General features: G+C 36.4%; 2 protein-coding genes across 2 annotated transcripts in view; one reads left to right on the forward strand and one right to left on the reverse strand.

The window, feature by feature from the left end:
* TXNDC5 (thioredoxin domain containing 5) lies at positions 1–25,511 on the forward strand. Its single transcript, XM_015810837.1, has 10 exons — positions 1–298; positions 9,146–9,295; positions 10,710–10,815; positions 11,644–11,740; positions 14,156–14,271; positions 17,944–18,030; positions 18,851–18,979; positions 19,679–19,761; positions 23,310–23,439; positions 24,012–25,511. The coding sequence occupies exons 1-10, from the start codon at positions 81–83 to the stop codon at positions 24,132–24,134; spliced, it is 1,239 nt and encodes a 412-aa protein (XP_015666323.1). The 5' UTR covers positions 1–80; the 3' UTR covers positions 24,135–25,511.
* A 110-nt stretch (positions 25,512–25,621) lies between these two features.
* The window catches only part of BMP6 (bone morphogenetic protein 6), an 80,345-nt gene continuing 78,124 nt past the window's right edge, over positions 25,622–27,842 (reverse strand). Inside the window, exons 6-7 of the mRNA XM_015810838.1 lie at positions 27,317–27,427; positions 25,622–26,849 (exon numbers count right to left, since the gene is read on the reverse strand). Of these exons, the coding sequence (XP_015666324.1) occupies positions 26,700–26,849; positions 27,317–27,427 (261 nt within the window). The 3' untranslated portion in view covers positions 25,622–26,699. The remainder of the gene's footprint in view (positions 26,850–27,316; positions 27,428–27,842) is intronic.

Here is a 27,842-nt window from a genome sequence, read left to right on the forward strand (position 1 = left end):
GAGGGAGGACGGGGCGGGCGGAAGACAGGTCGACGTTGCCCGGGCCGGTGTCTTTCTGCTCCTGCTTTTGCAACGCCGTCATGGCCGCGGCTCTCCGTCCGGGCGCCTCCTCTGCTGCCGCCTGCCTAGCTCTGTTGCTCGGCTGTCTCGTCTTGCGCGGGGCTTCCGCGTGGGCGGACGAGATGGAGACGGAGGACAGCGACGACACGGACCCCCACACGCGGCACCTCTACAACGCCGAAATGCTGCGCCATGGCGTCCAGAGCGCACCGCACTTCATCATGTTCTTCGCCCCGTGGTGAGCGGCGTGCGGCGGCGGCGGCCTGGACAGGGAGAAAGGGTGCGCCGCGGTCCTCTCCCGGCTCTCGCTATTGTGGCAGCCGGAGAGAGAGAGCCGGTGAGGGCGGGATGCCAAGGGAGCCGCCGGGAAAGTCCGGGGCGGGAAGGGGGCTCCCTTTTCCATCCGCACCCCGCCTCGGTTAGCTTTTCCTCCAAACCGCGTGCCCGCCCACTCCCCCGCTTCCCACAGCCGCAGACCGTGCCAGGATTTGCTGAGGCTTGGGAGAGAGTTCACTTCCACGCAGGCAAATCTTTTCATCTGTCCTTGGCATTAGCTGGCGAGCTAAAGTTACTGTCTTCCCCAAAGGCGTAAAGCGCGCTTCTTCCGGGATCGCTGGCGTGAATGGATGAGACCCAAAGTGGGAAAACTTGCCAAAAGTGTCCCTGTTGTGTACATAAACATTTAAAATGAGGGGGGAGGGGGGCATCCTGGGATGTTTGTAATCACAGAGGCCGTCTTTTCTGACCTTGCCTTGTTTGCAAGCTTCCCCTTGGAAGAGAAAGGTCGATGGACTTGCTGTCCTGGTGGGGTAGGGCCAGGAGAAAAGGAAGGATACAACAAAGGAAACCCATCCTAGTAGAGTCAGTTTCTGAAGCCATCAGTTTTGACTGTAGTAGCTCATCCCATCCTCGAACACGTGCAATATTAGCTCCTGCAGAATTGAACCAAATGTATCAACCTTCGCCTTATGCAAATGGCATAGAAAGCTCAGCAACTTTAACAGGTGAAGCAGAGACATTCCAGGTTACACAGGCTACTTTAAAATAGCAACATCAGTTCCAAAGGTAAATAGATGCTCAACTGACAAAGTTAAATGTCTAGCACTGCAGATTGATATTCATGGAACAAAAGAAAAAGGAAAAAAAAACCCAGGGCAAGGTGATGATGGTGGTGGTGTTTGTGTGTCCATGTATGCACACTCCTTTAAGTTTTTGACTCCTGCTGACTGCTTGGATTAGGTCCTGCAAGGTTTTTGCCATTATCTTATTCCTAAGGCTGAGAGAAAATGATTGACCAAGGTGAACCAGCTGGTTTATTGTATAAGACCAGGACTAGAACTCAAGGTCTCTCATACCAAAGTTAAAATGATGGCATTCATAGGGCTGAAATCATGCATGTTGAGTTCCATCCTAGACTGTAGTAAGGACAGGACTTATTTCAACTCAGTAACTGGGGCTTAACTACAGGGAAAACACTGATGTCAAACATCCTTGGCAGGACCACAAAAGTGTCCTACTGATGACTTAAGTTTGGGAGCAAGTAGTCCTGGAGCTTAGGCCTAAACAAGGAAGGCTTCATACACCAATGTGATTATCTTTCACTGGAGGTTGATACTGGGATGATGCCGAATTGTACGATGAAAGCTTCGTCTCGGTATGTGACTGTTGTGAAATAGACAGATTTGTATTGATGGACATTATTTGGAAAGTACTCCAAAGTAAAACTGGCTGAACCTTATACAGTCCTGCTCACCCTCAGAAAGTGATACAAAGCTGCAAAAATGCAAGAAACACTGGACAAAATGATCAGTGACAGTTCTTCTATGAAAAAGGTTACAGTATTGAGCAGAGGTAGTCAACCTTGGCTCTTTTATGACTCGTGGACTTCATAGCTGGCTCAGGAATTCTGGGAGTTGAAGGCCACGAGTCATAAAAGAGCCAAGGTTGACAACCCCTGGTATTGAGTATACTTTTAGTAGAAATAAAATATGCAAAAAGGGTTCTTTTGCACAAAAAGTTTTCTTGCCATAAAATACAGTGATCGCCACAACCCTCTTAAAGCGGATTACACCAAAATCTACTAGTCACAATTACTATGTGTTATCCTGAGTATGACATGCCTGTCAGTACAATTTCTGGGAACCATGGCCTTATTTGTAGACACCCGTTTAGCCATTTTGAGAACAGAATACTGAAATGATTAAGCGTTGATTTATCTAGCAGGCTCTTACTGTAAATCCTTGTTTAATTACGGTAATTGAAACCGCCAGCTCTGTTGCTAAGTGACCCAGTCATAAAGCACAACTTCACGTGACTGTGCCGACTTACAAGAGAGTGGCGGCAGTCCCAGTTGCCATCCTCAGGCAAATCTCATGTAGTTGCAGCATCTCACAGTCATGTGATTGCCATTTGTGACCTCCTGCTAGCTTCCCCATTGACTTTGCTTGATGGAAGCTGGCAATGAACTTCACAAATGGTGAACATGGGACTCTGGGATATTGAGACTGTCGTAATTGCCAGCTGGTTGCCAAGTACCTGGATCTCAATAAGATGACCACCAAGATGCCACAATGGCCACAATTACAAGGAATGGTCATAATCTCCCTTGTTCAGCATCACTGTAACTTTGAATAATTGCTGAATAAATGGTTGCTTTACAACAGGCATGTCAAACTCGTGACGTCACATGACATCGCACGACATATCGGGACATTTTCCCCATTGGATGTATTCCCTGAAAACTTAATTGCTCTCACCCCGTCCCCCCAAAATCTAGAACCTGTTTTAACAAGTAATGTGTAAGCTGCAATACATGTGCCCATAGGGCTTTCTGCCCCATCTCTCTGCCTTAAATTTGAGTTGGTATTCCATAGAACTTCATTTACAATATGCAGAATTACTTATTAGCAGGGCTTTTTTTTCTCATAGAATGCCCAGAACGGAGTTCCGGCACCTTTTTTGGCTGGAACCTTGTAGGGTAGGCAAGGCGGGTTGTATGACGTGTGTGAGTTCCAGCACCTTTTTTTTTTTTTAGAAAAAAGCACTGCTTATTAGGAATATAACCAAACTACTTGAGAAGCCATAAACTATTGTATCTCCATGCAACAATTATTTGTATGCTAGTTTCTCTGAAGACAACTGTAACTTTTCCAGTAAGGGCAGACAATTAATTATGTGTTCGTATCTTTTCTTAGATTTGTTTTAGAGCAAGAATGGCAATACAGTATATACAGAGTTGTGTTCCTAATTTAAATGTTATCTAGGAAACAGGTTTTCTAGATCCAATTTCTAGTAGCCAGCATTGATTTTTGTAACCTGTTTAATGGGAATTGTTTATAAGTTCTGATTCTTGTATTAGTTTAAATGAATTGTATATGATATTCTCTATGTTTCCACTTCAAAGTTAATTTAAAGATGGAAAAATAGATGGAATTTTTTACTAAATAATGTGTCCAGCCAATCCTATGTTCATCAGTTTGTCCTTAGTTTCTTTTTTCTGACTTTTTCCAAGGGAAATAAGCCAGATTCCACGGCTCAGACAACACACTAAATCAGTGTTTCTCAACCTTGACAATTTTAAGGCATGTGGACTTCAACTCCCAGAATTCCACAGCCAGCAATGCTGGCTGTGGACTTCTGGGAGTTGAAGTCCACATGCCTTAAAATTGTCAAGGTTGAGAAACACTGCACTAAATGAACCATGGATAGAACCAACCATATTTTTCAGCTGTACTTGCTTGTAGGAGGAGTCAGCAGATGTGACTCAGAGCACACTGCTCATTTGCTTGTTTTTATTTCCAAGGGCTGCTGGGGAAATAGGAGGTGACATGGAGATGCAGTTTGTTAAGGCACATGGTAAATATTTGTGAATGGGGCTTTGGGGACATTATGGGTAACCATAATGTGAGCTCTGCCCTATCCAAAATTGCTTTGAGGTGAACAAAAGAAACTTGGGAAGTACAGTAAAGAGTCAATAGTATATAAATAATACTATTTGAATAGCACAGTATTTATTAGTTTGGGAGTGAGTCAGGCCACCCTAAAGTAAGGGGAAAAACCAACTATGTTGAAATATATCAGTTTGTCAACTGAAATATTTCCTTAAATGGGGAAAAAATAGAGTCTAACAAGGATATTTTCTTGATGGCTTCTTGGGACCTAGAAAATACTGCAGGAGTCAGTTGCAGAAATGAAAAGAGAACAGATTGAATTGATTGGCTTGTACTGATGATATTACCTAGTTGGGTAATGAAATGTCTGCAAGCAAACTACGAAGCTCAGCAAGCACAGAGGACACTCCCCCCGTCACATAGTTCAACCTGAGAAACAGATTCTGCTATTGGCAATCCTAACAGTTTGTAGGGGTGCAAACTTTATAGATAGTCCCTTATAAAACCCTGGATAAGAGATTGAGGTTTGAAACACAGATTTTTGTGAGATTTTGGGGTGGGGAGTGCAACCCTCACAATCTTTCCCTCATAATATTAGATTTCAGAAGTGAGAAACAGAGACGGACATAGAAAGTTTGGAGTGGAGGGGGAAAAATGAAAAATTTTGCTTGTGGAATTATTCAGTTTGCAAATTTATATTCTATCAGCTCTGGTTGTTCTAAGTTAATACTTAGAGTTTTATTAACTACATGGCTAGAATTTTATTTTGAAAGTATTGACTACACCCACAAGAATCCCTAAAAACACAATTTTCTAAACCAAACAGCCCGGCATTCTGTTTGTGATTTTCTTAGGTTTTCATAGCTCAGGTAGGAAAGTAGATAGAACTGGCTCTAAAAACATTTATTTGTAATGTCATTGATACAGACACAAATAGGAATTCAAAGAGCTGGCCTAAAGTATTTTGGCATATGAGACATAATATTTCAGTGTCAGCCTTTCCCATAACCATCTAATTGCTACTCTTAAAATAGTGTCCTAGATTTCCTTCTTGAGAAAAGTCATTCTAATGACAAGGACAGCTTTGTGAGATCTACACTTTGCAAGAATAAAATAGAATGGTATAAGGATGGCATGTATAAATTTGATTGTCAATATTTCTGCTTGGTTCTCAGCATTGATGACTTTATAGTCGTAGTATAGTAGTCTAAAAATATATCAACAGTACCTTTGGGTAAATGAGAATGGTGAATCAAATAATTCAAGACTTGGGGGGATAAAATGTGTAGATCGAAACAGTTTTTAGATTCTATAAAAGAAATAGTCCATTCAAGACATGGTCAAATTTTCACATCAATAAAATGGGAAAATTTGAGGTAGACCAGGATGAGTGTGTGTGGGTGCACCTAACTCTGTTGTAATTGCATGATGCATATTCCTACAAAGGATAAATTTCTGCCATATATAGGCTATATTCCATTCTATACAAACAGCAAAACTTTCTTCTGCTTTTGTACCTCCTGCAACCCTCTCTGCATGACTTCAAAATCTACTATGAAAATTGGGAGGCTATGGCAGATTTTGGAACTCATATGGCGGGTCATGGTGGAATAGGAAATCATTGTCTGCCCTGTAATTTTACCAGCAAAAATTTCTTCTACTGAATGAACATAGTGTATTATTCCATTAGATCTTGTTCTGCTAAATTTAACTTTCCCCATGTGAAATCACAATCATTTTGTATCAATCCTGAAGTTTTGCTTTGATTTCATTCCATAATTTGGTTGCTGTTAAAATTGCTTTTTTATACAAATATGACACATTAGCAATGGGAGGATTTAATCTTCCCAGCATCTTGTTGGCAAACCTTCAGTGAATTCTGACCTCTTCTGTGGACAACTATCTCTTTTATGCATCTTAGACTTCAAGAAAGTAGATTTTAATAAACTTCAATTATTGATAAGTAGAATGCCATAGTAAGAGATTGCTTATGAAAAAAAAGTGGTCAGTGTTTCTTTAAAAAGAAAGAAAGAAAAGGAGATACTATAAAGCATAAGCATAGTTAACAGAAAGTTCCAGTGAGGGAAAAATGAAAAATGAAAGTTCTGAGGTCATTGAGGAATATAAAATGAGGTCTTCAATTGAGTTGGACTTCTGATGTCTTATGTGGCCACATCCATGCAAAATATTGCTTAGAGAAATGTGAAGAAAATAAATTTAGCAGAAATGATTGGAGAATTTTCTTAGGAAACAAAAAGAAAATGCTCAGGTCCGAGAGGAATGCCTATCTTGGCAATATTACTTGTGGAAAAGGGTTTTCAACAGAAATTGATTATGAACTAAGTATGAGTCAATAGCATGATGTAGTCAAAATAATAAATGCAAATTCAGGTTCCCACAGAAAAATTGTTGCCAAACAAAGTAATAATTCCACTATTCTGCATTCGTTAGATTCTGCCCTGAATATTGTGTCTGGTTTTGGGCACATTTTAAGAAGGATTCAGAAAAACTACAAACAGTTCAGAGAAGGGCAGCAAGGGTGATCAGTATTAAAAATTAAGTCCTGGGAAGTGAGAATGCTTATCTTAAGAACTGTCTGATATCATAGCACTCTTCAAATACCTGAAAAGAAAAAATGTGTATGTGCATTCAAGTGTTTGTATGCCACTCTTCAAAACAAGAGTTCTATTACCCAGAAGAAAATCAACACTTGATTTTTGTTGTTCCAAAGGGTAATAGAATTATGGAATTATTAGAAATATAATTATGGATGCAAGGTTCCAAGAAAGCCACTTTTGTGCTTCACAGCACATTTTCTAATACTAAGGACAGTTTGACAGTGGAATCAATTTCCCAAGATAGGTTCCTGTTACAGGCTAGATAGTGTAGCTATCAGTTACAGATGCTTTATCCTGGATCCATTCGTGCAGCACATAATTGGACTTGATGACCTAAGTGGATCTTTCCAGTTTTGTAATTCTATGAAATACTAATACTATATTCTTCAATAGAGTTGTATGGTAACACATCCTACTACATTCAATGAGACTTGCTGTGATAAAGTTCTAGAAACTGTACTTCATAATTTTCATTGTAGCCATAGCTACTTCTTCATTTCTTAAAATGTTGATTTTTAAATTATTATATTTTAAAAAATATTATAGCAAAGATTGTGATAACTGTATTTATTTTCAAATAGTCAGTGCCATGTTCATCAACCAAAATATCCAGAGGTTTGTTTTTTTATGATTTTTTATCTTCATTATTGCTATCATTCTTCAGTTCTGTTCCAGAATAATTAATTTCATGAAGTCTTTTTTTCTCATTTGATCTCCATGTCCACCCCACTCACCCACGACTTATAGGATTTATTTCTTTATGTTAGTTCACTAAGAAAGAAATAGACTGAATTAGAATAAAAAGGGAAGCCTGTTTCATGTATTTTATAAAAAGCACTGAAAGTTCACAGTAACATACTACTGTATTTATTATATTTAGTGCCATATGCTAAATAAATACTATATTTAGTTATTAAATAAAAATGTGAGGTTCTAGGAACTTCAAAGAATGGGGATGGACCTGTGGTTTCTCATAAGATCTGCTGCTGAGTGTTACTTAAAGTTTTGTCAGACTTGCAAAATTTCAGAACCATTCCTGGATTTTCATTAGTTTAACAGGAATGCCATACTGAACCAGAATAGCTATTGTCTGGTTGCTGGCACCCAAATTCATAGATTTTAGACATTTAATGTGGAGGTATTTATAAGTTGGAAGAGAGCTTCTGATTCTTTCTTATGTGTTCCATATTCAAGACACTCTTTAAAACATTTTCTGGGTTCAGAAAAATCTTGCCCTATGTAAAGGAGGCTGGGACAATTACTGTCAGTCAAAACAATAACTGTATGAAAATTAAATGCAACAGAACCAAATTTGATGTGAAAAGCCAGCAAAATAAAGATTGATTGAGCTCGGAATTGGTATAGATCAGGGGTGTCAAACTGCCAGCCCGCGGGCTGGATATGTCATGGCGAAACCGCGCCCACCCCATTGCCAGCAATGAAAAAGTCGCGATACGTCGCGACACGTCCCATGACGTTGCAAGTTTGACGCCCCTGGTATAGATCAAACTGGGGGCTATGGAGAAAATAAAATAAAATAATCCCTATCTCCTCCCTTTGGAAGTGACTCAGGATCTTGCTGTCTGCTCCATTCTAATAGAGCTTTCAATTCACAACGAATATACCTTGAGATGAAATGGTTTGCTGCTCTAGTATAACTTAAAGACTTAATTGATATTTCCTGATAAGTCAAAATGTTATTGCGGGCAGTATTTCTCAGCCTTGGCAAGTATAAGATGGGTGGACTTCAATTCCCAGAATTCCCCAGCCATCCTTGCTTGAGAAATACCAGCTCAGGGAAAGCAAAGGACAAAGTAAAAAGAAGGAAAGAAATCAAAGAACTGATGCATAGACAACAGAAGGTGACAGTAGCTCCTTAGGGCAAACAAAACGCATAATTTCTAATTAAGGATGGAGGGCTTTTATGTCTTTGATTAAAGGAAAACAATTTGTCACATACTATCCATTCAGAAAACATGATGGTTAAATGAAATGCTAACTGTTTAAAACTGAATGACCCTGAAATAAATGAGAGGCTGAATATAGTACCTTCCTCTTTGGTTACTGTGCTGACAGGGAAAGAGCTGAAGAGAAGAAATAATGCCAGTCAAAAAACTTTATCGATTTCTTTTTGTTTTTGTTTTTGTTTTTTTGATGGCAGCAATGAGTTTTTAAAATATAGACATTCAATCAATGGTCAGTAAAGTAAAAATTTACATTGTGTTTATCCCAGAAGTAGATATAAAAGAAATGATGTCGCTTTTATTCCAATGGACTGGTTTGTCAAATCAAGTTTATCAACTAATGTAACATTAGCAATAAAAGAAAAACTGTAATCTTATATTTAAAAAATTCTGCCAAAGTTTGAAGGAACCAAAGGATTTTTTTTAAAAAAAAAATGAACCTGGATAAAGACCTACCTTCTATCCTTAGATAAAATCCAATGTATGGAAGAGAAAATATAAGTTAGATATCTGTAGAATTCCTAATGTCACTAATCTCAATAAAATAGAATAGTAGATTCAGAATTGTTGACAACTTTTTCACCAGGATATTTTTTTAAAAAAAAAATTGCAGGTGTGGGCATTGCAAGAGTCTTCACTCAACTTGGAATGAACTTGCGAAGAAATACAACAACATGGATAATCCACAGGTCTATGTTGCAAAAGTGGACTGCACTGCAGATACTCCAGTGTGTTCTGAACATGATGTCAGGGGATACCCAACGTATGTGTAAAAAAATAATACTGACTTTATGTATTTTCCCTCAGCTCTTACTGATCTGAAAAGAGCTTCTGAATGTTTATTTTGTAAATACATGACATTCTGTATTTGTATAAATTCCTTCCCTTTCTTTGAATATACCACGTAAGTAGCAATAGGTTATGCAACTGTAAAACCAGAGTACCTGCAAAAGTCTCTATAATATCTGTTGCCTTAATTATTTTGCTCGCTGTAGTAAAAGCAGTATAAGATGATAAGAGCAGTGATGTGCATGCAATATTTTCATTACCTGACCCTTTGCAGTGTATAGTAAACAAATGTTTCTTACCTGGGTTTGGCACAGCTGTGCAAATATACCACAACAGTTTTATAACTAGCAGAAAGTAGACGAATTGCTGTAATAGACTAGGACCAAAAAACTATTAACCATTTTCTTACATTAAGAAACTGTTGCTAAATCAAGATCAAAACAGCAGGGAGCCAGGAAATTTAGGGTATAATTCCAAAGCTCTGTCTAAGGTTCTTAGCAAGGGCTATTAGGATAGAGTCAGCAGAAATATTCCTCTCTGAAGACCTCCCCCCCACCCGCCCTCTCTTTTGTAGAAGTTTCATAAATTCATCCTGGCCAACCTGTATTTGGTGATATCATGTTTTCCATTTTGATTTATAGTAAACCATCCACTATTTTATTAGCAAACCACAGGTAGAAGGATTTGACATGTAACAGCAGATCACACTTAGTTCTTGAGATCTGTTTTTTAAAATCTATTATTTTTATAAATGCTAATATAAGAATGATGGCAAATAATTTCCTAATTACAACAGTAGTGAGTTTTTCACCTAGAGAGTTAACAGCTTAATTTCCAGTTTGGCTACCTTGCAAGCCAAATAAATACCAGAGCAGATCTGGTTTATCTCTGCCATATTATTTCAGGCATTCTGTTCCCATTTTTTTTAATATTTTCTAAGAAAGATACAAACACTTTAAAGGGAATTGCATAATGGATCCAAAGTCTGAGAAAAAAAGGGAATATGGATACTTTAATAACATCATAGGCAACCATCATTTTCCTTGTAAACTAGAAATCTGAATCATTTAATAGCTTAGTTTAGAACAGAAGTATACTTTATGTTTTAGGGGCAAAGAAAGTTTATTGATAGTGCCTTCATGGGAGTTAACTTGGCTTTTGTCTTTGCTTTAAAAGAGCTTTTGTAAGTCTACAGAACAATGGCATTTTAAATTTGGAAAGTCCAAGGCTGTGCTATTGAAATTAACGGAAATGTTAGAATTAATACTAATAAGCCATTGTGAGGAATGTTGTTTGGGATCCAATATAACCTGATGATTGTTTTAAAAAATGTTTCAAGTTTAGATGACTATGAACCTATTTTGCTTATTGTTTTCTTAAATTTGCAGTCTAAAATTACTTAGACGACACCAAGAAGATGCAAAATATCAGGGACCTAGAGAACTTGAGTCACTAGAGAAATGGATGTTGAAGACATTAAGAGAGGGATATGATGTAAGTAATCAGAAACAGTCCTTATTCAAGAGACAATATATAGTTGAACTGTTAAAGGATGCTAGTAGAGCAGTGTTTACATTTATGGAATAAAATTTTATGAGCCCAGGAATCTTATCTTTATGGAGATGTGAGAAGAATATTGAAAGAGAAATTACTTTGGCTAAAATTCAGGGTAACTCAAACACAGGATTTGCTGTCTTCATGACAATGGGAAGAGGACGCTTACAGTAGAAATTGAAATAAATAAAATTTGACCCATTGTTTTCTTTACTGGACCAAAGACAAATTACTTTTATATATCATAAAGAAACTACTCCCCAAAGGAGCTGCTTCTGTGGTCAGCCTTTCTTCATTTTTCTTGAAACAAGGTGGTTTCTGAATTTTAAGTTAGGGATTTCTCCAACTTCACTACCTATAGCTATGTGAACAGGGAATTCTGGGTGATGTGGTCCCAGGACATCCATTTGTGAAAAAAAAATGCTGTAGGGAAAGAGGATGTCTTCATTTATAATCATGCCAAAGTTTGGCCAAACTGACAAAAAAAGTTGCAAACCACGATCATGAGACTGTGCCATCTGCATCCAGTTGTAAATCTGAGCTGGTTGCCAACTACCCAAAATATGATCACGTGACTGGGGGCAGAGAGCAGCAGTTGTAAGGTCCAGTATTTCAAGGATGGGTTGTAAGTACATTTTTTTAAAGTCCTTTGTAACTTTGAATAGTTATTAAACAACCAATCAAAAATCTAGGACTACCTGTAACTCTATTTTTTTGAAGTTTAAGCATGCTGTTTTTTATGTTCTTTTTCTTGCTGCTAAATATAAGGAGGAAGAACCTAAATTGAAGCGATCAAAAGCACCTGATATAAAGCAAGGTCTTTATGAGCTCTCAGAAGCTAATTTCAAGCAACATGTAGCAGAAGGTAATTTTATTTATTTATTTATCAAACAAATTAAGGAGAATATATGTGGCTCAGGATTGAAATGAGGGGTCCTTGGTGCTTTCTGAGCTTGGTTGTTTTCTTGCAGACATTTCGTTATCCAAACTAGATAACATCATGTAGTAAGGAATGGGGTTTGCTCTCAATTTATATTCTAGTGGATTGCCCTATCAGTGTTGGTGGGAGTGGTCTTGGAGGTTCTTTGGTTGGGCCGTTTACTGTTATCTTGTTTGACAATTCCTTGATTGGGGTATTGTTTACTTCTTGATTGTTCGTCTGCTGTTGATCCCATAGGTGTACCTTTAATTTGTTGACAAATTTGTCCGTCGAATTGAAAGCATGTAGTTAGGCAGAGGTTGATAAGATCACCACTTTCAAGACTCATAGCAGAGGTTGTAATGCAATATCTAGGATCAATAGCAGTCCCACAAATACAACACAAATATGGATCAGATATGTAGATGACACCTTCACCATAATAAAAAAAAATGACCATTGAGACACCACAACACCATCAACATCTTCAAAGGAATCCAATTCACTAGGGAAGAAGAAAATAAATTGCTACCTCACTACCTGCTGATCAGGATATCCTGGATATTAGGATAGCGCACAAACAAACTAAAACCCTCCAAAATATCCTAAATAAACCAAAAGACCCAACAGCCCCAGAAGAAAAAACAGGAATCACCTACAACATATAGTGTAAAGACTGCAACTGCCATAGAACAAATAAGCAGAAGATTAACTGAATACATCCACAAACATCAACTAGCAGGCAGAAGACATGATGAAAACTCTTTAATTTCACAACATATGGGCAGACTTAACCATAGTTTCAACTGGAAATGTGACCATCCTAGACCAAGCCAAGTCCAAAAACACTAAAGAATTCCTGGAAGCCTGGCAGTCTGATAAATAGGCCATCAATAGACCCATAGATATAAACAACATGTACATACTGTGCAAAAGAGACAATCAACAAGCCAAAAAGGGAACAAAAAGACCTAAACACCTCCCCACCAGCATTTAACACCCAGTTGAGCATAGATTAACACCAAAATTAACATCAGACCAACAATCAAGAAGTAAACAATACCCCAATCAAGGAACTGCCAAACAAGCTAACAGTAAGCAGCCCAACCAAAAAACCTCCAAGACCACTCCCACCAATACTGACAGGGTACAAGCCACTAGAACTGAGAGCAAGCCCCATTCTTTACTAGCTGTTACCTAGTTTGGGCAATGAAATGTCTGCAAGAAAACAACCAAACTCAGAGAGCACCAAAGACCCTCATTTATCAAACTTAACATTGTGATCATTGATATTGAATGTTCTTTTTAATGTTTCATTTTAAAGAATATTTAATTTATAGTATCCCATAATGAAAAAAAAATTGGACCAGACAGCAATTTAACACAGGCCTTCCACAATCTGATAAATAGTCTGATTGTAGCAGTTGCTCCATTATTGAAACATTTAACAATGTTACATTCCATGAGTTGTGCCGTCCTGTGGTCTAGCTTTAATCAGTAGCGGTGGGTGAATCCTACTCATTTCTCACCTTAAGGCTGAAGTGGGAGCAACGGCTGGCTATTCTGTGGTGTGAATGGCAGTTCAGTTCTGAATGGTATTCTGAAGGGCTTTTCTACTTTATTAAATTTATGCCACCCAATGAGTTATTAGTTGCAACGTGGCTGGAAAAGATTTCATTTCCAGTATCATCCTCCATTGAATTCACCAGCAATTGCTGCTGTCATCCACCCAAGCAGATCTATAAGATTTAAAGAGGAATGTAACTGGAAGTTCGAAGGAAAATTTGAGAATTAAGCTACATCAGCAAGTGTTAATTCCTGCTATTTGAGGAAACTTGACCGAGAACTTTGAAAAGATATATACCATTATAAGGCAGGGGTCCCCAACCCCCAGGCCGCAGCCTACTACCGGGCCTTGAGCCGTTTGGAATCGGGCTGCAGAAGTGGTGGATTCCATTTGCACAAGCAGCACATGCACTTGCCTGCCCCTTGCGTGGAACCATCTCCTCTTCCCCTCCCCCCCAACTGGGCCACAAAGCCAGAAAGGTTGGGAAATTCTGTTATAAGATGCAGATCGGGAAAGGTGACTTTCAAACAAATACTCTCCTTTTTAGTGAATTATTAGGATGGAGAAATCCAGAGTAAATCATTAAGAGTATTAAGTATAAAGCTAGAAGATTAATGTGTAATGCAGGAATATAAAAGTGTGATTTTTTGAGAATGGAAATCTAAATATGGTCTAAGCCAAAGACTTGCCTCTTCTTGAAGCTTTACTGCATAAAGAAAGGTACGTAATAACTCAATGAATGAATACACTCTTGTTTTGTGTGAGAGTACTACAGCCCTTCTTTTCTTTTAAAGGCAATCACTTCATCAAATTCTATGCTCCTTGGTGTGGCCATTGCAAGGCATTGGCACCTACTTGGGAACAGTTATCTCAGTCCCTTGAACAGTCAAAGTCCGTCAAGATTGGCAAGGTAAGTTTGATTGGCAAGGTAGTTCAGTCTTCTTAAATTGAAAATTAATTACTTTGGGAGTAGCACTGACAAAAAAAAAGAACACTGTTTGCTTCATAAACTACAATTAACATTATCAGTTCCCATTTTGGAATCTTTCATGCAAGCTATTCACGCACCATAATTCCTGAATTTACTGGAGTATCGTGTGTTAGTCAAAACGCACTTGCTTGTCCATTTGATTGAGATTGATTGATTGATTGATTGATTGATTCCTAGGCTTCCTGAGAAGTAGCTTTAGCAAACAGCTTATCCTGGAGAAATTCTTACTCTTTATAAGAAGTCTCATGAGTAGTTAATACAAAGACAGGGGTACCGTAGGCTTTGTTATTTTAAAAGAAGGAAAAAGCCAGCTCTGCAGCTTACTTTTATGACTGACAGTCCTGTTTTCATTGTAGGCATTTGCTTTCAGGTATTAGAACCACTGAAAGGAGTACAGTTATATTGTTGGCTTTCTGATGGGGGGAAAAACCCTGCTGCTGGTCTTAGTATTCAATTGGGTGCACTGTTAAAGTTGAGAAAAAATTCTCAACCATACGTAAGAAAGCCCCTTTAAAAAAATGTTTACCTTCTTTAAAAATACAGTTTTGGGTTGGTAATTTTTTTAACCTTTTCTCTGCTAACTTCTTTTTCTTGTTTCATGTTGCTCCTCACTTATTTTCTTTCTTACTGAGTCACTCTTTAAGCCACGTTGTTTGGGAATTATAGTCCCTATGGACTAGTCTGGGGAAAGCTGCTTTAAAATTTGTTGAAATCAAAAGTATTTAATTTGGTCTATTTCCATTGAGTTCAATAGGCTTGAAAGTATTATTTGCTTGACCTGACTATCTTATCTCATTTCATCAGAGCATTAGGCACAGAGAAATGATTGCTTTTAAAGTAAATAAATTAATTTCTTTCTCCTCCCTGCTTTGGTCAGATAGAAACCATAATTTCTGTGCTTAATACATTTAGATCTTCAGAGTTAACTGGAGTTGAGCAGCATCCTGATTTAAATGCATACAGGCTCATATTTATTAAAGAGCTGATAATTCAACAATTCTGCTGATAATTCAACCATTCGACTTTTTATGAAAGTTTTTTGGTTATTTATTTTCCCCTTTCCATTTTTTTTTCTAATTTCAAAGTTAAGGGTTGTTTTTTTAAACTTTAATTTATAAATTGCTACCATTTTTTTTCCCTACTCATTTTTCTGATTTTATATCCTGGTTTTTCTTTCTCCATATTTCTAGCTCTTATCCTTAATTATTTCCCTATGTATGATTCCTTACTTAACATTTTTCTTGTCTTCAAGATTTGCTCTCATCCCTTTTTTATTCTGATAAATTCTACCATTACATTTTAAATCTTATGGTTTTGTTGTTCATATCTTAACCTTGATTGTTCTGCTACCAACTTTTCTGTTCAGTTCCTATTACTACTTTTGTTGGATGCTGTTAATGCTGAAGGATGCTGACAAAATACACAGTAGCCAGTCACCTTTCTTCTCAGCCTTTGCCCCTCATCACTCATTATAAAGAGTGCTGGTTCTCCTAACCTCTTTGGCAGTTTTTTATATCTTCTGCAGAAGACTACTGTAGTTGACATCTCAGTTGAGCAGAGTTCTTAAACACTGTCTGAAAACACTAGGTAGTACAAAATATAGCAGCTACAGAAATAACAAGAACTGGGTTATTAGGATCATATCATCCCAATATTTCAGTCTCTCTCTCAATTCATTTCTGGATCCATTTCAGGCTTGTTAAGCCTTTCATGATTTGGGATCACAGTATCTTATTTTGTATATTCCACTGAGCCTTGTAATCATCTTTGGAGGGTCTTCTTTGGATGCCCTCTCCCCTCAGTTTGAAGTGTGGGGTGCAGCTGCTAAGAATACGCATGCATTCTCAGAGCTGTCTTGCAAATTCCCAGAAAGGCATATCTCTTACTTTCTAGCTCCAAGCAAAAATCTATTTTATTCTCCCAAGCCCTATAACTTTAAATTAAACATTTAATGCTTACCTATTCTTTTAGTTAATCTTACTTTTTATGTTTCAGTCTGTGCCATTAGTTTAAATTGTTTTCTTTAATAATTTTAAGTTCTTAATTTAAATATTTAGACTCCAGTTTTTATCATGGCATTTATGTAATTGATTGTAAGTTGTCTTGAGGGAGATTTTTGCTCTGTTTAGTGTCTCTAATGATCTTCATTGTGTCATAACAGAAGAACAATTGTCAATTCTCCTTAATTGTTGATTTTTTTAACTTACTGTATATTTACTTTTGATAATCCTATTTCCTCTTTAGTCCTTACCCACTATCATTAGTGTTTTTTATCCAAGTCTCTGTATTACAGAAAACAAGCATAATCTGCTGAATTCAGTTAGATTTTCTAAAAAAAAAAAATTAAACTTCTATATGAAAGCAAATATCCCCAAGCATGATTTTTAGTGATATGCTGCCTCTAAACACAATGTTTGTCTAATATTTTCCATTAAATTAGGCCTGTTTCTGCTTTGGAGGTGGCTCTATCATTGTCTCAAAATCAGTGTACACAAGACAGGATTTGTTTCCCCTTAAATTGTCACTTTCATCTTCTTTTTCTCTTTCAGTCCCAACTTAATTCTTCAGTCTTCTCTGCAAGTTGAGTTTTGGGCATATTCTCTCTGATTCTTCTTTGCCTTGCTTGGCTCACATTACTACTCTAGCTGAGGTCTGTCTATTCTCTTTATAATGCTTTAAAATGTGCATTTTCTTTTCAAAAAAACATTCTTCATGCCATGCTGATTACACTGTTGTTTGTCTTCCAGACTGCTTGATTCTCATCTTAAATCCATTATAGCTTTCTTAACTCTTCACTCGTTTAGTGTTTCTGTTGGTGTGTTTGAATGTTACATTTAGCGTTGTTTCTCTTCAGTAGCTTTTTCTATTTGACCATATTTAGGTTTTAAAAAGATCTAGTCACAATGTATGTTTGAAAAACATAAAGATATGAACAAGAGATGGATAGCTCCATCTGTACATCTCTTACTAGCATACAATTTATTTTCATAATCTTTTACCTTATCTTTTAATTGTTTTTCCCCTATTTCATTCCATTGAATAAATATTAAACTGTTTGTGAAATTTCTACTATCATTTGCTGTTTTCATCTTCTAAATATTCTTTCTTTCTTTCCTGGCTTTCTATGCATGAAACTCTTTTTTTGTTTAGGATTTGACATTTATTTTATAATGCTTACATAAATTATTTAAAAAGTTATTCATATTTTTATGTTTTCTTCAACATCGAGTCTCATGTTTACATTCTTTGATTCTATTCTCATTTTAGTTATTGTATTGGTTTTTGCATATCTCCTTTTTTTTCACTCTAGTCTTAGCCAGCATTTTTTCTGTTTTCCTCTTTTGTGTTTTGAAATTGTAAGCCTGTAAGTGTAGAACTATGTATTTTATTTAAACACCATTCCTAATAAGTTTAGTTCCATACATAACCCACTCTAATTTACAGTACATCAGTTCAATAGTTGCTCCTCTTGTACAGTTGACCATATGGATTTAAACATTATAAAACAGCTATTAAGGATATACTTAACTGTATAAATTTACACTATAATCTTGGGTTTTGTGGATTTAAAAAAAAATCTTGAATCCCTAGGTGGACTGCACACAGCATGCTGCAATCTGCTCAGAAAATCAGGTGCGAGGTTATCCAACTCTGCTTTGGTTCAGAGGGGGAGAAAAGGTAAGAATATTGTGAATTGGGCTTGTTTGTAAAATTACAGATTTACTTTTACACGATTGCTTGGGCTAGATTATTTTTAGGCCTATATCAAATGTGATTATGAAAACCTGGCACTTTAGTTGTTGAAGTTAAATTGTTATATTATTGAATCATAACACATAAGCATGTTAGACAAAGATAAATTTTGTTGTAAGAGTTCCAATCTTATTTATGCTGAATTTACAAAAGCAATCTTTTCTGAACTCTGGATTTCACTAGGAAGATAAAAGATGGTCACGATAGCCTTCAGGCAAAGTGTAAATGAAGAAGTCTCATTGGAATAATGAGATCTTAGTTCTTTTCCTCATAAAGGCCTAATAATAAGATTGTTTTTACCTGTTGAATGTATTCTTTAGTTTAAGCCATTTCCTTTATTTTCTGGCACTGTCGTCTTCTGCCATTTCGGATTCATTTTCCTAGGAGTAAAAAAAACCTCTTCCTTTTGCCCATGTATATAGCTGCAGTCAAACTACTCCCCCACCCCACCCCTAAAACTCCGATCTTGATTTGCCTAATGTCCATTTAGGCCTAATTAAACCAAATTCTGATTTCAGTATGACTCCCTCAAGTGTTGTTCAGCAAAGAATCATAGTTTCAACACATTCAGATTTTCAAGGTTTTTAAAAATAATTAAGCTAGAAATCCAGCTATATCAAAGGCATTGGTAAAATAATATATTTATCAGCTATTGTATCCTGCAATAACTATTTAAAATAATCATATTCTAATAGGACATTAGAAAATGTTTGCTAAGCTAGCAATAATTGTGATTTGATTTTAGGTTGACCAATACAAAGGAAAGAGAGATTTAGATTCTTTGAAAGAGTATATTGAATCTCAATTAAAAGATTCCAAGGAAGCCATGAATGATGCTAAACCCACCAAAGCACCTATAGAAACAACTCCTGAGGTAGGTCTTTGGAAAGTTATTGCATTAAAGAGATTTTTTTCCCTCTCACTAAAAATTATTTTCTTTTGGCAAGGCTTCCAAATATATGCCTGTATTTGCAAAACCAAAATAGTTCCTCATTCTCACTTTGTTTGGCTACTCATATATTGTACGTATATTTAAAGGCAGTATGTTTACTTCCTGTTGGATGGCAGCAAATTAAATTTCCCTGCTTTTTTTTTACTCAGTCATCATCCTTGTGACATCATACTCTGTTGCCAGGTTGAGATACTCAGAAGTATTTTCTGTCTTAGTATGTGACCCAGCAAGGTGACAGGGTACAAATGGACAGGTCAGACGGGATAACAATAAACAAGACTGTCCGAAAAGAAGAACCATGGGAAAACGAAGAGATCACTGGACCAAAACCAGTAAAAAGTTCATTAGCATTTCCATAATTTTAAATTCAATTCATTTCAACATCTGTTTACCTATCACACAGTTTTAACAGCAATGGGTATGGAAAGATGTTGCACCAGTTCGCCTTTAAAGAATTTGCCAGTGTGGCATCAGAATGTTCCAGAGAATTCTGGAACATTCTGTTTCTGTTTGGATTATGCTGTTCCTGGAGCTACCCAATGTTGCATATCCATAATAAAGGGCTTATAATTAGGATCCTGGGTAAGGCAATTTGACTCTAACCTTTATTTCTTTTTATAGGGCAAAGTTCTTTCCCTCTCTGAAAAAGATTTTGATAAAGAAGTAGCTAAGGGGATCACTTTCATCAAGTTTTATGCTCCATGGTAAGTTTTCAGAGAAAAAAGTATACTACAAGTATTTAACTTCTGTTTCTCTTTTTGTTGTGAAGCATATACTACCAGCCAAGCTATCTACTTCATCCTATAGAATTGGAAAATATAGCATAGAATAAATGACTAGTTTTATATAAAGGTAATTGTTTCCTGTTCTGGTGACATCAATGGAATCCTTGAGATAAACTGAAGTTACCCATAGTTAACTTTTAATTTGATAGCTATGAATAATTTGTGATTACAGTTTAGTGTTAGATATTAGGCAGAATTGTTTAATTTTATTAAAAGTGTAATGTAGTCTTCCATTCATAGACATCAGTGTTGAAATTTTTACGTCTTGAGTGTGTGAATCTCAAGGTTGCCTGTAATATACTTTGCCTCAAGGAGAATTAAGAATGTTTTTTTTCTGTTATCCAGCTGCATGTAACTCAGAGAACTGTTTGTTCCCTTGCAAGTATTGGATTTAATTTAGTCTATGTCAGTGTCAGAAATTATAGGGCTTTGAAGTCTGTAATATGAACATTTTGAAGACTAATTCACATGAACACTTGTAAAGTTTTATTGCTTGATAATGAATACAGATAGTTTAACTTTGCTAAAAATAATTGATTTAATCAAGATTTAGTCTTACAGTAATAGTAGGAGTTAAGTTAATGATGACATTGATTTTATTACATTGCTTCTGATTATGTTGGATTCAGCGTATTACTCTGATAGGCTTTACCTTCGTTGGTAATTTTGTAATAATCATATATACTTAATGATCAAGTGATTAAATATGAGTTTGTAAACTGGTCTAAGATTTTATGGGTGATTATAATGGGATCTGTATTGTTCAGTGGTTTGAATTTTACTCCAATTGAGAATAGACCATCTTTGGGCACATATGTAACATTTGTGCTCATATTCATATTGTCTGAAGCTTCCCATCTGACCCATCCTAGCAGTACCTTACAATAGGTGAAGAAATATTGAACTTTGGGGAATAGGCGTATATATCTTTCACTTATAAAACTATGATGGCATGAAATTGGGTCATATTCTTCTCTGTTCCATATGAACTATTACATATTTGTTTAAGTAGCCAAGAGTTTGTGGAGGCTACTTTTGCTGTTTATTTTAACTAAATATTTACATTAAGCTGAGTAACAAGAAGTACATCTTATCTTAGTAGCTTTCAATATATACAATCCACGCCTGTAATGCACACTCTGCATATACAGCAAGCTTGTTTAAAAGGACAATTTTATTATCTGAGATAATGATAGGGAACAGATGGCATGTACAAAAGTACAGTATGGAACAGTTGAATAAATTCTTTTCAAGCTAGATGTCATGAGAGTTTAATAATTTATATGTTAAATTCAGCCTTTAACTGCTAGTTTATGAAAATTGTTTTGTAAGAAGAATATTAATTTTATACGCTTATTCCAGTGCTATTTATTATGGAAGTGATCACTCCAGAATTTATATAGTTTACATTTTGTGATGTAGCTCAGGGTTTATAAAACTGTTTAACACTTACTGGAATGTATTCATGATGTAATAGTTCAAATGGGGAAATTTATAAAAAATAAATCAGATTTTCAAGTGCCATTTTCAATAAACTATTTGCAAAAAAAAAAGATTAGAATTTATATGGCACTGATTAAATATTTCTGATAAAATTTAGTCGTAATTGTAACTATACTCTTTAAAGGAAATTTACTTAGGGGAATACTGGAAAGAAATGTAGAAATCAATATAACAGACAGAACTTCTCAAAACATTGACCTTACTTATGGATGTAATTATTTTTATTTATCAAGCTAGTAAAGAGAAGCTAGCAGCTTAAAAGAGAATAATCTTCAAAAGAAAACTAAATGTACAAAATACCAAGTATACACAAAGTAAATTGGTACTTAAAAATTTGTGAACCTTTTGAATTTTTGCACTATTATGACCTAAAATGTGCTCTTTTCTTCACACAAGTCCTAAAACAAAGATAAACTACATATTTATCTTTGTTGTCCAATTTTTAAGCACCACTTTCATTTTTAATTGCTTTTGAGCTGCTAAGAAGTTATATATTGTATTATATTGTAACTTTTAACTAATGCATTTGTATATGTAGCATTTTACACATACATGTCTAAATGCTTTATTTCTGCCTTTTAAAATTTAGAGTTTGCTAGAGCAGTAATGGTGAATTTTTTGGGCTTTTTTTTGTAAAAAAATTTAGAAAATGCCTAACTTGATTCTGCTGGGGTGTCACCCCCCCTCCCGAACAAAAGAGAAACAATTATCGATCTCTCCCCCCCCCATCTAGGCCACTCAGTAGCAGCACTGAGGCTGCGCATGAGGTAAAGGCTGGAACTTCAACTTCAGCCATTGTGCCACTGCTGCCCTTCAAAAAGGTTGCCTCACAGTCTTCTCCAGGACCCACAAGGCTTGGGGAACAGACGATTGCCCCCACAGTCCATAGGTGCTCCCCAGGATCTGCCATGTGCCACTTACCTTCAGGCAGTGTTGTCTTTCTACTGAAGGGCCTCTGGGTTGCACCAGGCTCCCAGTCTTGAAGTATCTTTGGAGAAGGCTCTTCCACAGCTTCTGAAGCCACAAAAACTTCATGCGCACCCCATTCTCATACAATTTTCAGAAGCTTCAGAGGCCACACAGAGCACACTCCATTCTTGTGCAGTCTCCAAAAGTAGTGTGGAAATAGGGTGTGCTATTTGAGAATAGTTGTCAGGAGGTGATGAATGCTGCCGTGTTACCCAAAACATTGTGGCATGTCACCTTTCAAAGATTTGTCATAGGTTTGCCATCATTGTGCTTGAGTCAGTGGTAAGAGAAAAGCCTTTCTCATCCCATTCAGCAAAATTTAACTTCTTTTAAAGTACCTTAGAAAAAGTTTTGTTTAAATGGTACATTCTTTCCACTGTCCTTAAGTCAGATATTATATAATCTGAAAGAACACAAGAGCTGTTGAAATAGCTTACTTTTACACTGCAACAGAAAATGATGAAATACAGGTTTCCAGACTGTTTGGCTTGTTATTGATCCTCTCCCTCCCCAAATACCAAGAGGGGAGTGTGTTTTGTCTTAGATCTTGCATTTCAGAAGCATTTTCAAATTCTCCAAACTTCTGTTTTCCAAAAAATATTGCAAAATTAAGGCGATTGTGCCATATTCTCCTAAATCTAGAGAAAAGCAATCTCCTGAATCCTTCATAATGAACTTATCAGATTCAAAGGGAGTAGTTGAATACTTATGAACCTCTGGTAGAGTGATACAAATTTCTACTCATGAAAAATGGGTGGTGATTCTTATAAGTATAATGACGTAGATGTGATTTAAGTTAATTTTCTGTCATCAGATATGAATTGGATTGCCTGAAGTACTTCATATTTACATCTGCATTTAATGTTCTTGTGTGACTAATAAGAGACTGTATTGTGATATGCCTAAGCTGGATTTTCTTTCAATTTTTTTTCTTTTTTTTAAGTATTTCTTACATTAACCATCAAAACCAAAATAAAATTTACTCATCATTTCAGGTGTGGACATTGTAAAAACCTGGCTCCCACATGGGAGAACCTCTCAAAAAGGAAATTTCCAGGACCAGTGGATGTCAAGATAGCAGAAGTAGACTGCACTGCTCAACGCAATGTCTGCAACAGATTTTCTGTAAGTACAAGGCTAGATGGTATTCCAGAGTTTGTCCTAAACGTTGAAATTGCTAGTGGCCATTAGTTTAGTCCAGGGGTGGGAACTATGGCCCTTTTATGACATGCTAGCTCAGGAATTCTGGGAGTTGAAGTCCACAAATCATAAAGGAGCCATAGCTCCCCATCTCTGGTATAGTCAGTCCAACTGCTTTATTGTTAAAGCCATATACTAGGATTTAAAGGGTTTCCTCATACCTGTTATACAAGGTCAATATGCTGGAGATCTTGAAACATCTAGAAAAGGGCAAGCCTAGTTAGTACTTGGATGGCAGACTTCTGGGAAATCCCTAGGACTATAGCATTAGGAAATTAAAAGGGCAGAAGATGGTCAAGACAAATAATGTCTATATTGCTGCCAAAGAAAACAACAGAGATTTACCTTGACTTAAATATGCCTTAGACATGTATAGAATTGCATTTAATGCAACCGGAATGGTGGTGATGGGGTTCTGCTAATGAATATATGCTGAATAAGGTGATAAGATTAAAATGATGGTGTTTTCTGATTTCTTTTTTTTTCTCTTTCTGAAGGTCCATGGCTACCCAACACTCTTACTTTTCCGTAGTGGTGAGAAAATAACTGAACACACAGGAGCCAGAGATCTCGAATCACTGCACAACTTTGTTCTGGGTCAGGCCAAGGATGAACTGTAAAATTGTACCTGCTTAGTTGCTGCTTCTTTAGCTGGGTCCAGTAAACTCTGAAGTTGAACCATGGTAATGTTATTGGATTTCCAATAGTGGTTATGCGGGAAACTGGATGTTCTAAAATGTGGTATCGTCTATGCATACGTTTGTGTTTTCTATTATCTACTCTGCTAAACTTGAGGGAAGATTACAACAAATAGTAACTGTTCAAATTAGGAACCAGTATTTATGGTATTGGTTACATCAATGAATTTCCACTTGTCCTATGATGAAAAAATTGTGTTTTGAAACAAAAATTAAGAGAAAAAAAGGCTTAACATCAGGACACATTAGTTTCACTGCAGATAACACATTAGTACAATATCGGCTACATAAAATTTGCAGAGTTTAATCCCCATTTGTCAACCTGTTGCATCACTATCTTAATCTCCTTCAGAAACCAAATTAGAAGAAATTCTAAAGCACACAGACAGACAAACACTTAGGAAGCTATCCCTGGCTATTTGCTTTCTGTTGTTGTCTCCTCTCATGAGGATGTGCAATGAAAATTAATGGTACTACAGATGTCTAGATATTGGACGATGCTACTTCTCAGCTAAGCTCATACTCCATTTAATTAAATTGAATGACTTGGCTGTCTTCACGTAGATTTGATGTTCATTTCAATTCCAAAGAGTATAAATAAAATTTTACTGGGTGAGGATTGTCCCCTATTTACAACCTGTCAAATTCAGATTAGCTAGGATCCATGTTTACATATGAACAAGTAAAACTTTAGAAGTCTATGAAAGACCTTCTCTTTTCCCAGGTCCACAGTAACAAAGAAATCAAACTTGCTTATAGAATTTTTCTAGAAGATTTGTAGGTTTGTATATTCTCCAGCCCCATCCAATCTTGTTTCCAATTTAGTATGCCCTAAGAGAGAGAATTAAAGCCAAAGATTTTCTTGTGCAAGTAGTGATACAAGATCGAACTATAGCAGCTAAATCTTGATCTAATTTGCATATGGATTATTGCCATCTTTACGAGTTACGGGTCATTATCTGCAGGTCTATACAGAAGATATACAATATTCATAGCCATGTCTAGATGCTCTGTTTTGTACTCTAGTTTGTCCTTCCTTCATTTTTTGAAGGCTAGAGAATTTGTCCAGAACAAAGCTGGAAAAAACATTTGTGAATTATGGAAGTTAACTGAAAGGGCTAATCACATAAGGCAGAGAAATCAACACATATTTCTGCCTTAAAAGGAGCTTTTATTCATTTTAAAAACCTAAAGAAGCACAATCTTATGAGCTGGCTAAGTTGTAATTCATGAGTTTCTTGTACAAAATCAAGTGGTACAATTGTTTACACAATTTCTGAATAAATTTTTTTTAAAAAATCATGGTCTTACTAAATAATACATCAAAGTTAATATATCCGATGACTGCAATAAATTATACCTTTAGTTATTTACAAAAATCTTCTTAAAATGAAAAGTAGTCAAAGGGAAGTGCACTTTGTTGAAATTTTGCCTGGGCATTTATCTGGAATCTGACATTAGAATAAGTATCATATACCATTTGAATGTATTTTTCTCAAACTAAGGATATGCCCCATTATTACGAGTAAATGTAAAGCAGTTCTACTTCTCTGACTGCAGCTTTGCCTCAGTTCCACCTTGTCAACTTACATTATTCTGAAGAGCAATCGGGTAAGTGTCTCTTCTTTAGTAAACTTAGTATGATTCATTTTCTTTCCCATTTGAGGAAACCAGATTTTTGGAAAAACATGTAGTTTGAAACTTCTCAGTTCCTCCATATGTCCAGTGGAGTTACATGTTTTTTGTCTAAGGAATAGATTCTGGGTTCATGTGCACATTTGGTCATGGTGCCAAAATACTAGGAAAGTTGGTTAGGATTAGCAATAGGATGTAACGGTAGGAAATGCCTTTGAAAATAACACAGAAGCATCTTCCTATCTGTCTAATAAGCTTGCCTCCAAAACAACCCCTTGTCCCCAAAATGGTAGCTCAAAGAAGGTTGCCCTAATCAGATTATTAAGAGACATATGACCAATTCTTTTTTATTTGAAAGGATAGTGTATAAAAGCTGTCTTTAGCTTCTAAAGGAAGCAATTTAAGTGAAACAGTTCATCAAAACAGAAGACATTTTCTTGCAGTAGTTTCCAGGATCTCACATATTCGGTTTTTATGCCTTAAGGGTAAGCAAAGATAGTTTTGTTAACTTCTATGTGGTTGTAATTTCAAGTTAAAATTGTGCTTTTTATTCCTTAGATTCCTGTTTTCTTCTTGAGATATTATCCAAAATGTGAGGGACGCTTGTTTAGTAAGACTGAAATGTAGTTGAAACATCAGGTTGCTTTTGTCAGATCAGTCTATATTCACAGGATCCATATTTTATAACTTGCTCTGGCCTATTTAAAACTATAAGATCAAAAAGCAATTACTGTGCAAATATTTAACAAGTAGTAACAGAATTCTTTGCTTTTCATTATTCCTTCTGAAGGCACAAATGCTGTTCCAGAAGCATTAGATTTTCCTTTTGCTGCTTCTTGTAAAGATACTTTGTCAGTGACACCCACAAGCTCTTACCACCATATTCCTGTATTTTTTCAAAATGACGTTGGAATTGTCATCAAAGTAAAGAACTGAAATTGCATTAAGTTTTGTAGGAGCACAACATGGTTTAGGAACATTCTCCGGATTCATTAGGTGAACCTGTTTAAAAAAATTGATAGTATTACCTGTAATTTCAATTCAGTCCTTCCTAAACTAAACTTTTATCTGAGCCACCTGAGATTGCAGCATGTTTATAAGAGTACTCCATGTCTTCATAGCCACCCTATGCTCTTATTCAATTTTGCAAAATTTGGTAGCCTATACTATTATTTTTAGCTACTTAAAGTTAGATGCAGTTGTACATTTTCATACAAAGTTAATGAAATCAGAACTTGCCCATCTTAGGTCTTCCTCTGCTTTCTATAATCCTGCTAGCCTTCCCACCTCTAACATTGATGACTTAATTTATTAATGTCAAGATTATCTTCTTATTTCTATGGAAGTTTAAGTTAGCCAACAGATATGCTGGAGAAATCAGCTACGTAACAACTTCAGGAAGAAAGACACAAGTTTAAATTCTTCATAACAATTACAATTATGAGCCATGCAATAACACATATACTTACCAAAGTTTGCACAATGGCATGATTTGTGGCATTCATATGAGCATTGAGAGGGAAAGAGCATTCTCCATCACAGTAGTTTGCTGCATAACCCTTTGGTGCAATTATCCAATCCTTAACAAGAATATTATATGGGTTAGAACAACTCAGGTTAAATATACATACAACAAGGACACTGAAAACAGTGTTTCTCTATGAATTTGCAGGATGTTATAAAATTGTTTACTATTTCTTGAATTTTAGACAATATAATAATAATTTCTGTAGTATCCGGAGGATCTAGTCCACGACTCGGCGGAAAATCAGGCGGCGGCCTGGGAGACAACTGCTGCCGCAGCATTGGACCGAGTCGTGCCTCTGCGGCCTCTGACCCGACGTGGATCTCGACCATCCCCTTGGTTTACCGAGGGGCTGAGAGAGATGAAACGTCGGAAAAGACGCCTAGAGAGCAGTTGGAGGGCCAGCCGAACCGAATCCGATCGAGCACAGGTAAGGATACATCTTAGATCCTACCTTGTGGCGATGAGGA

The sequence above is a fragment of the Protobothrops mucrosquamatus genome, unplaced genomic scaffold (assembly GCF_001527695.2).
Source record: "Protobothrops mucrosquamatus isolate PMUCROS unplaced genomic scaffold, P.Mucros_1.0 scaffold23, whole genome shotgun sequence".
Lineage (NCBI taxonomy): Eukaryota > Metazoa > Chordata > Lepidosauria > Squamata > Viperidae > Protobothrops > Protobothrops mucrosquamatus.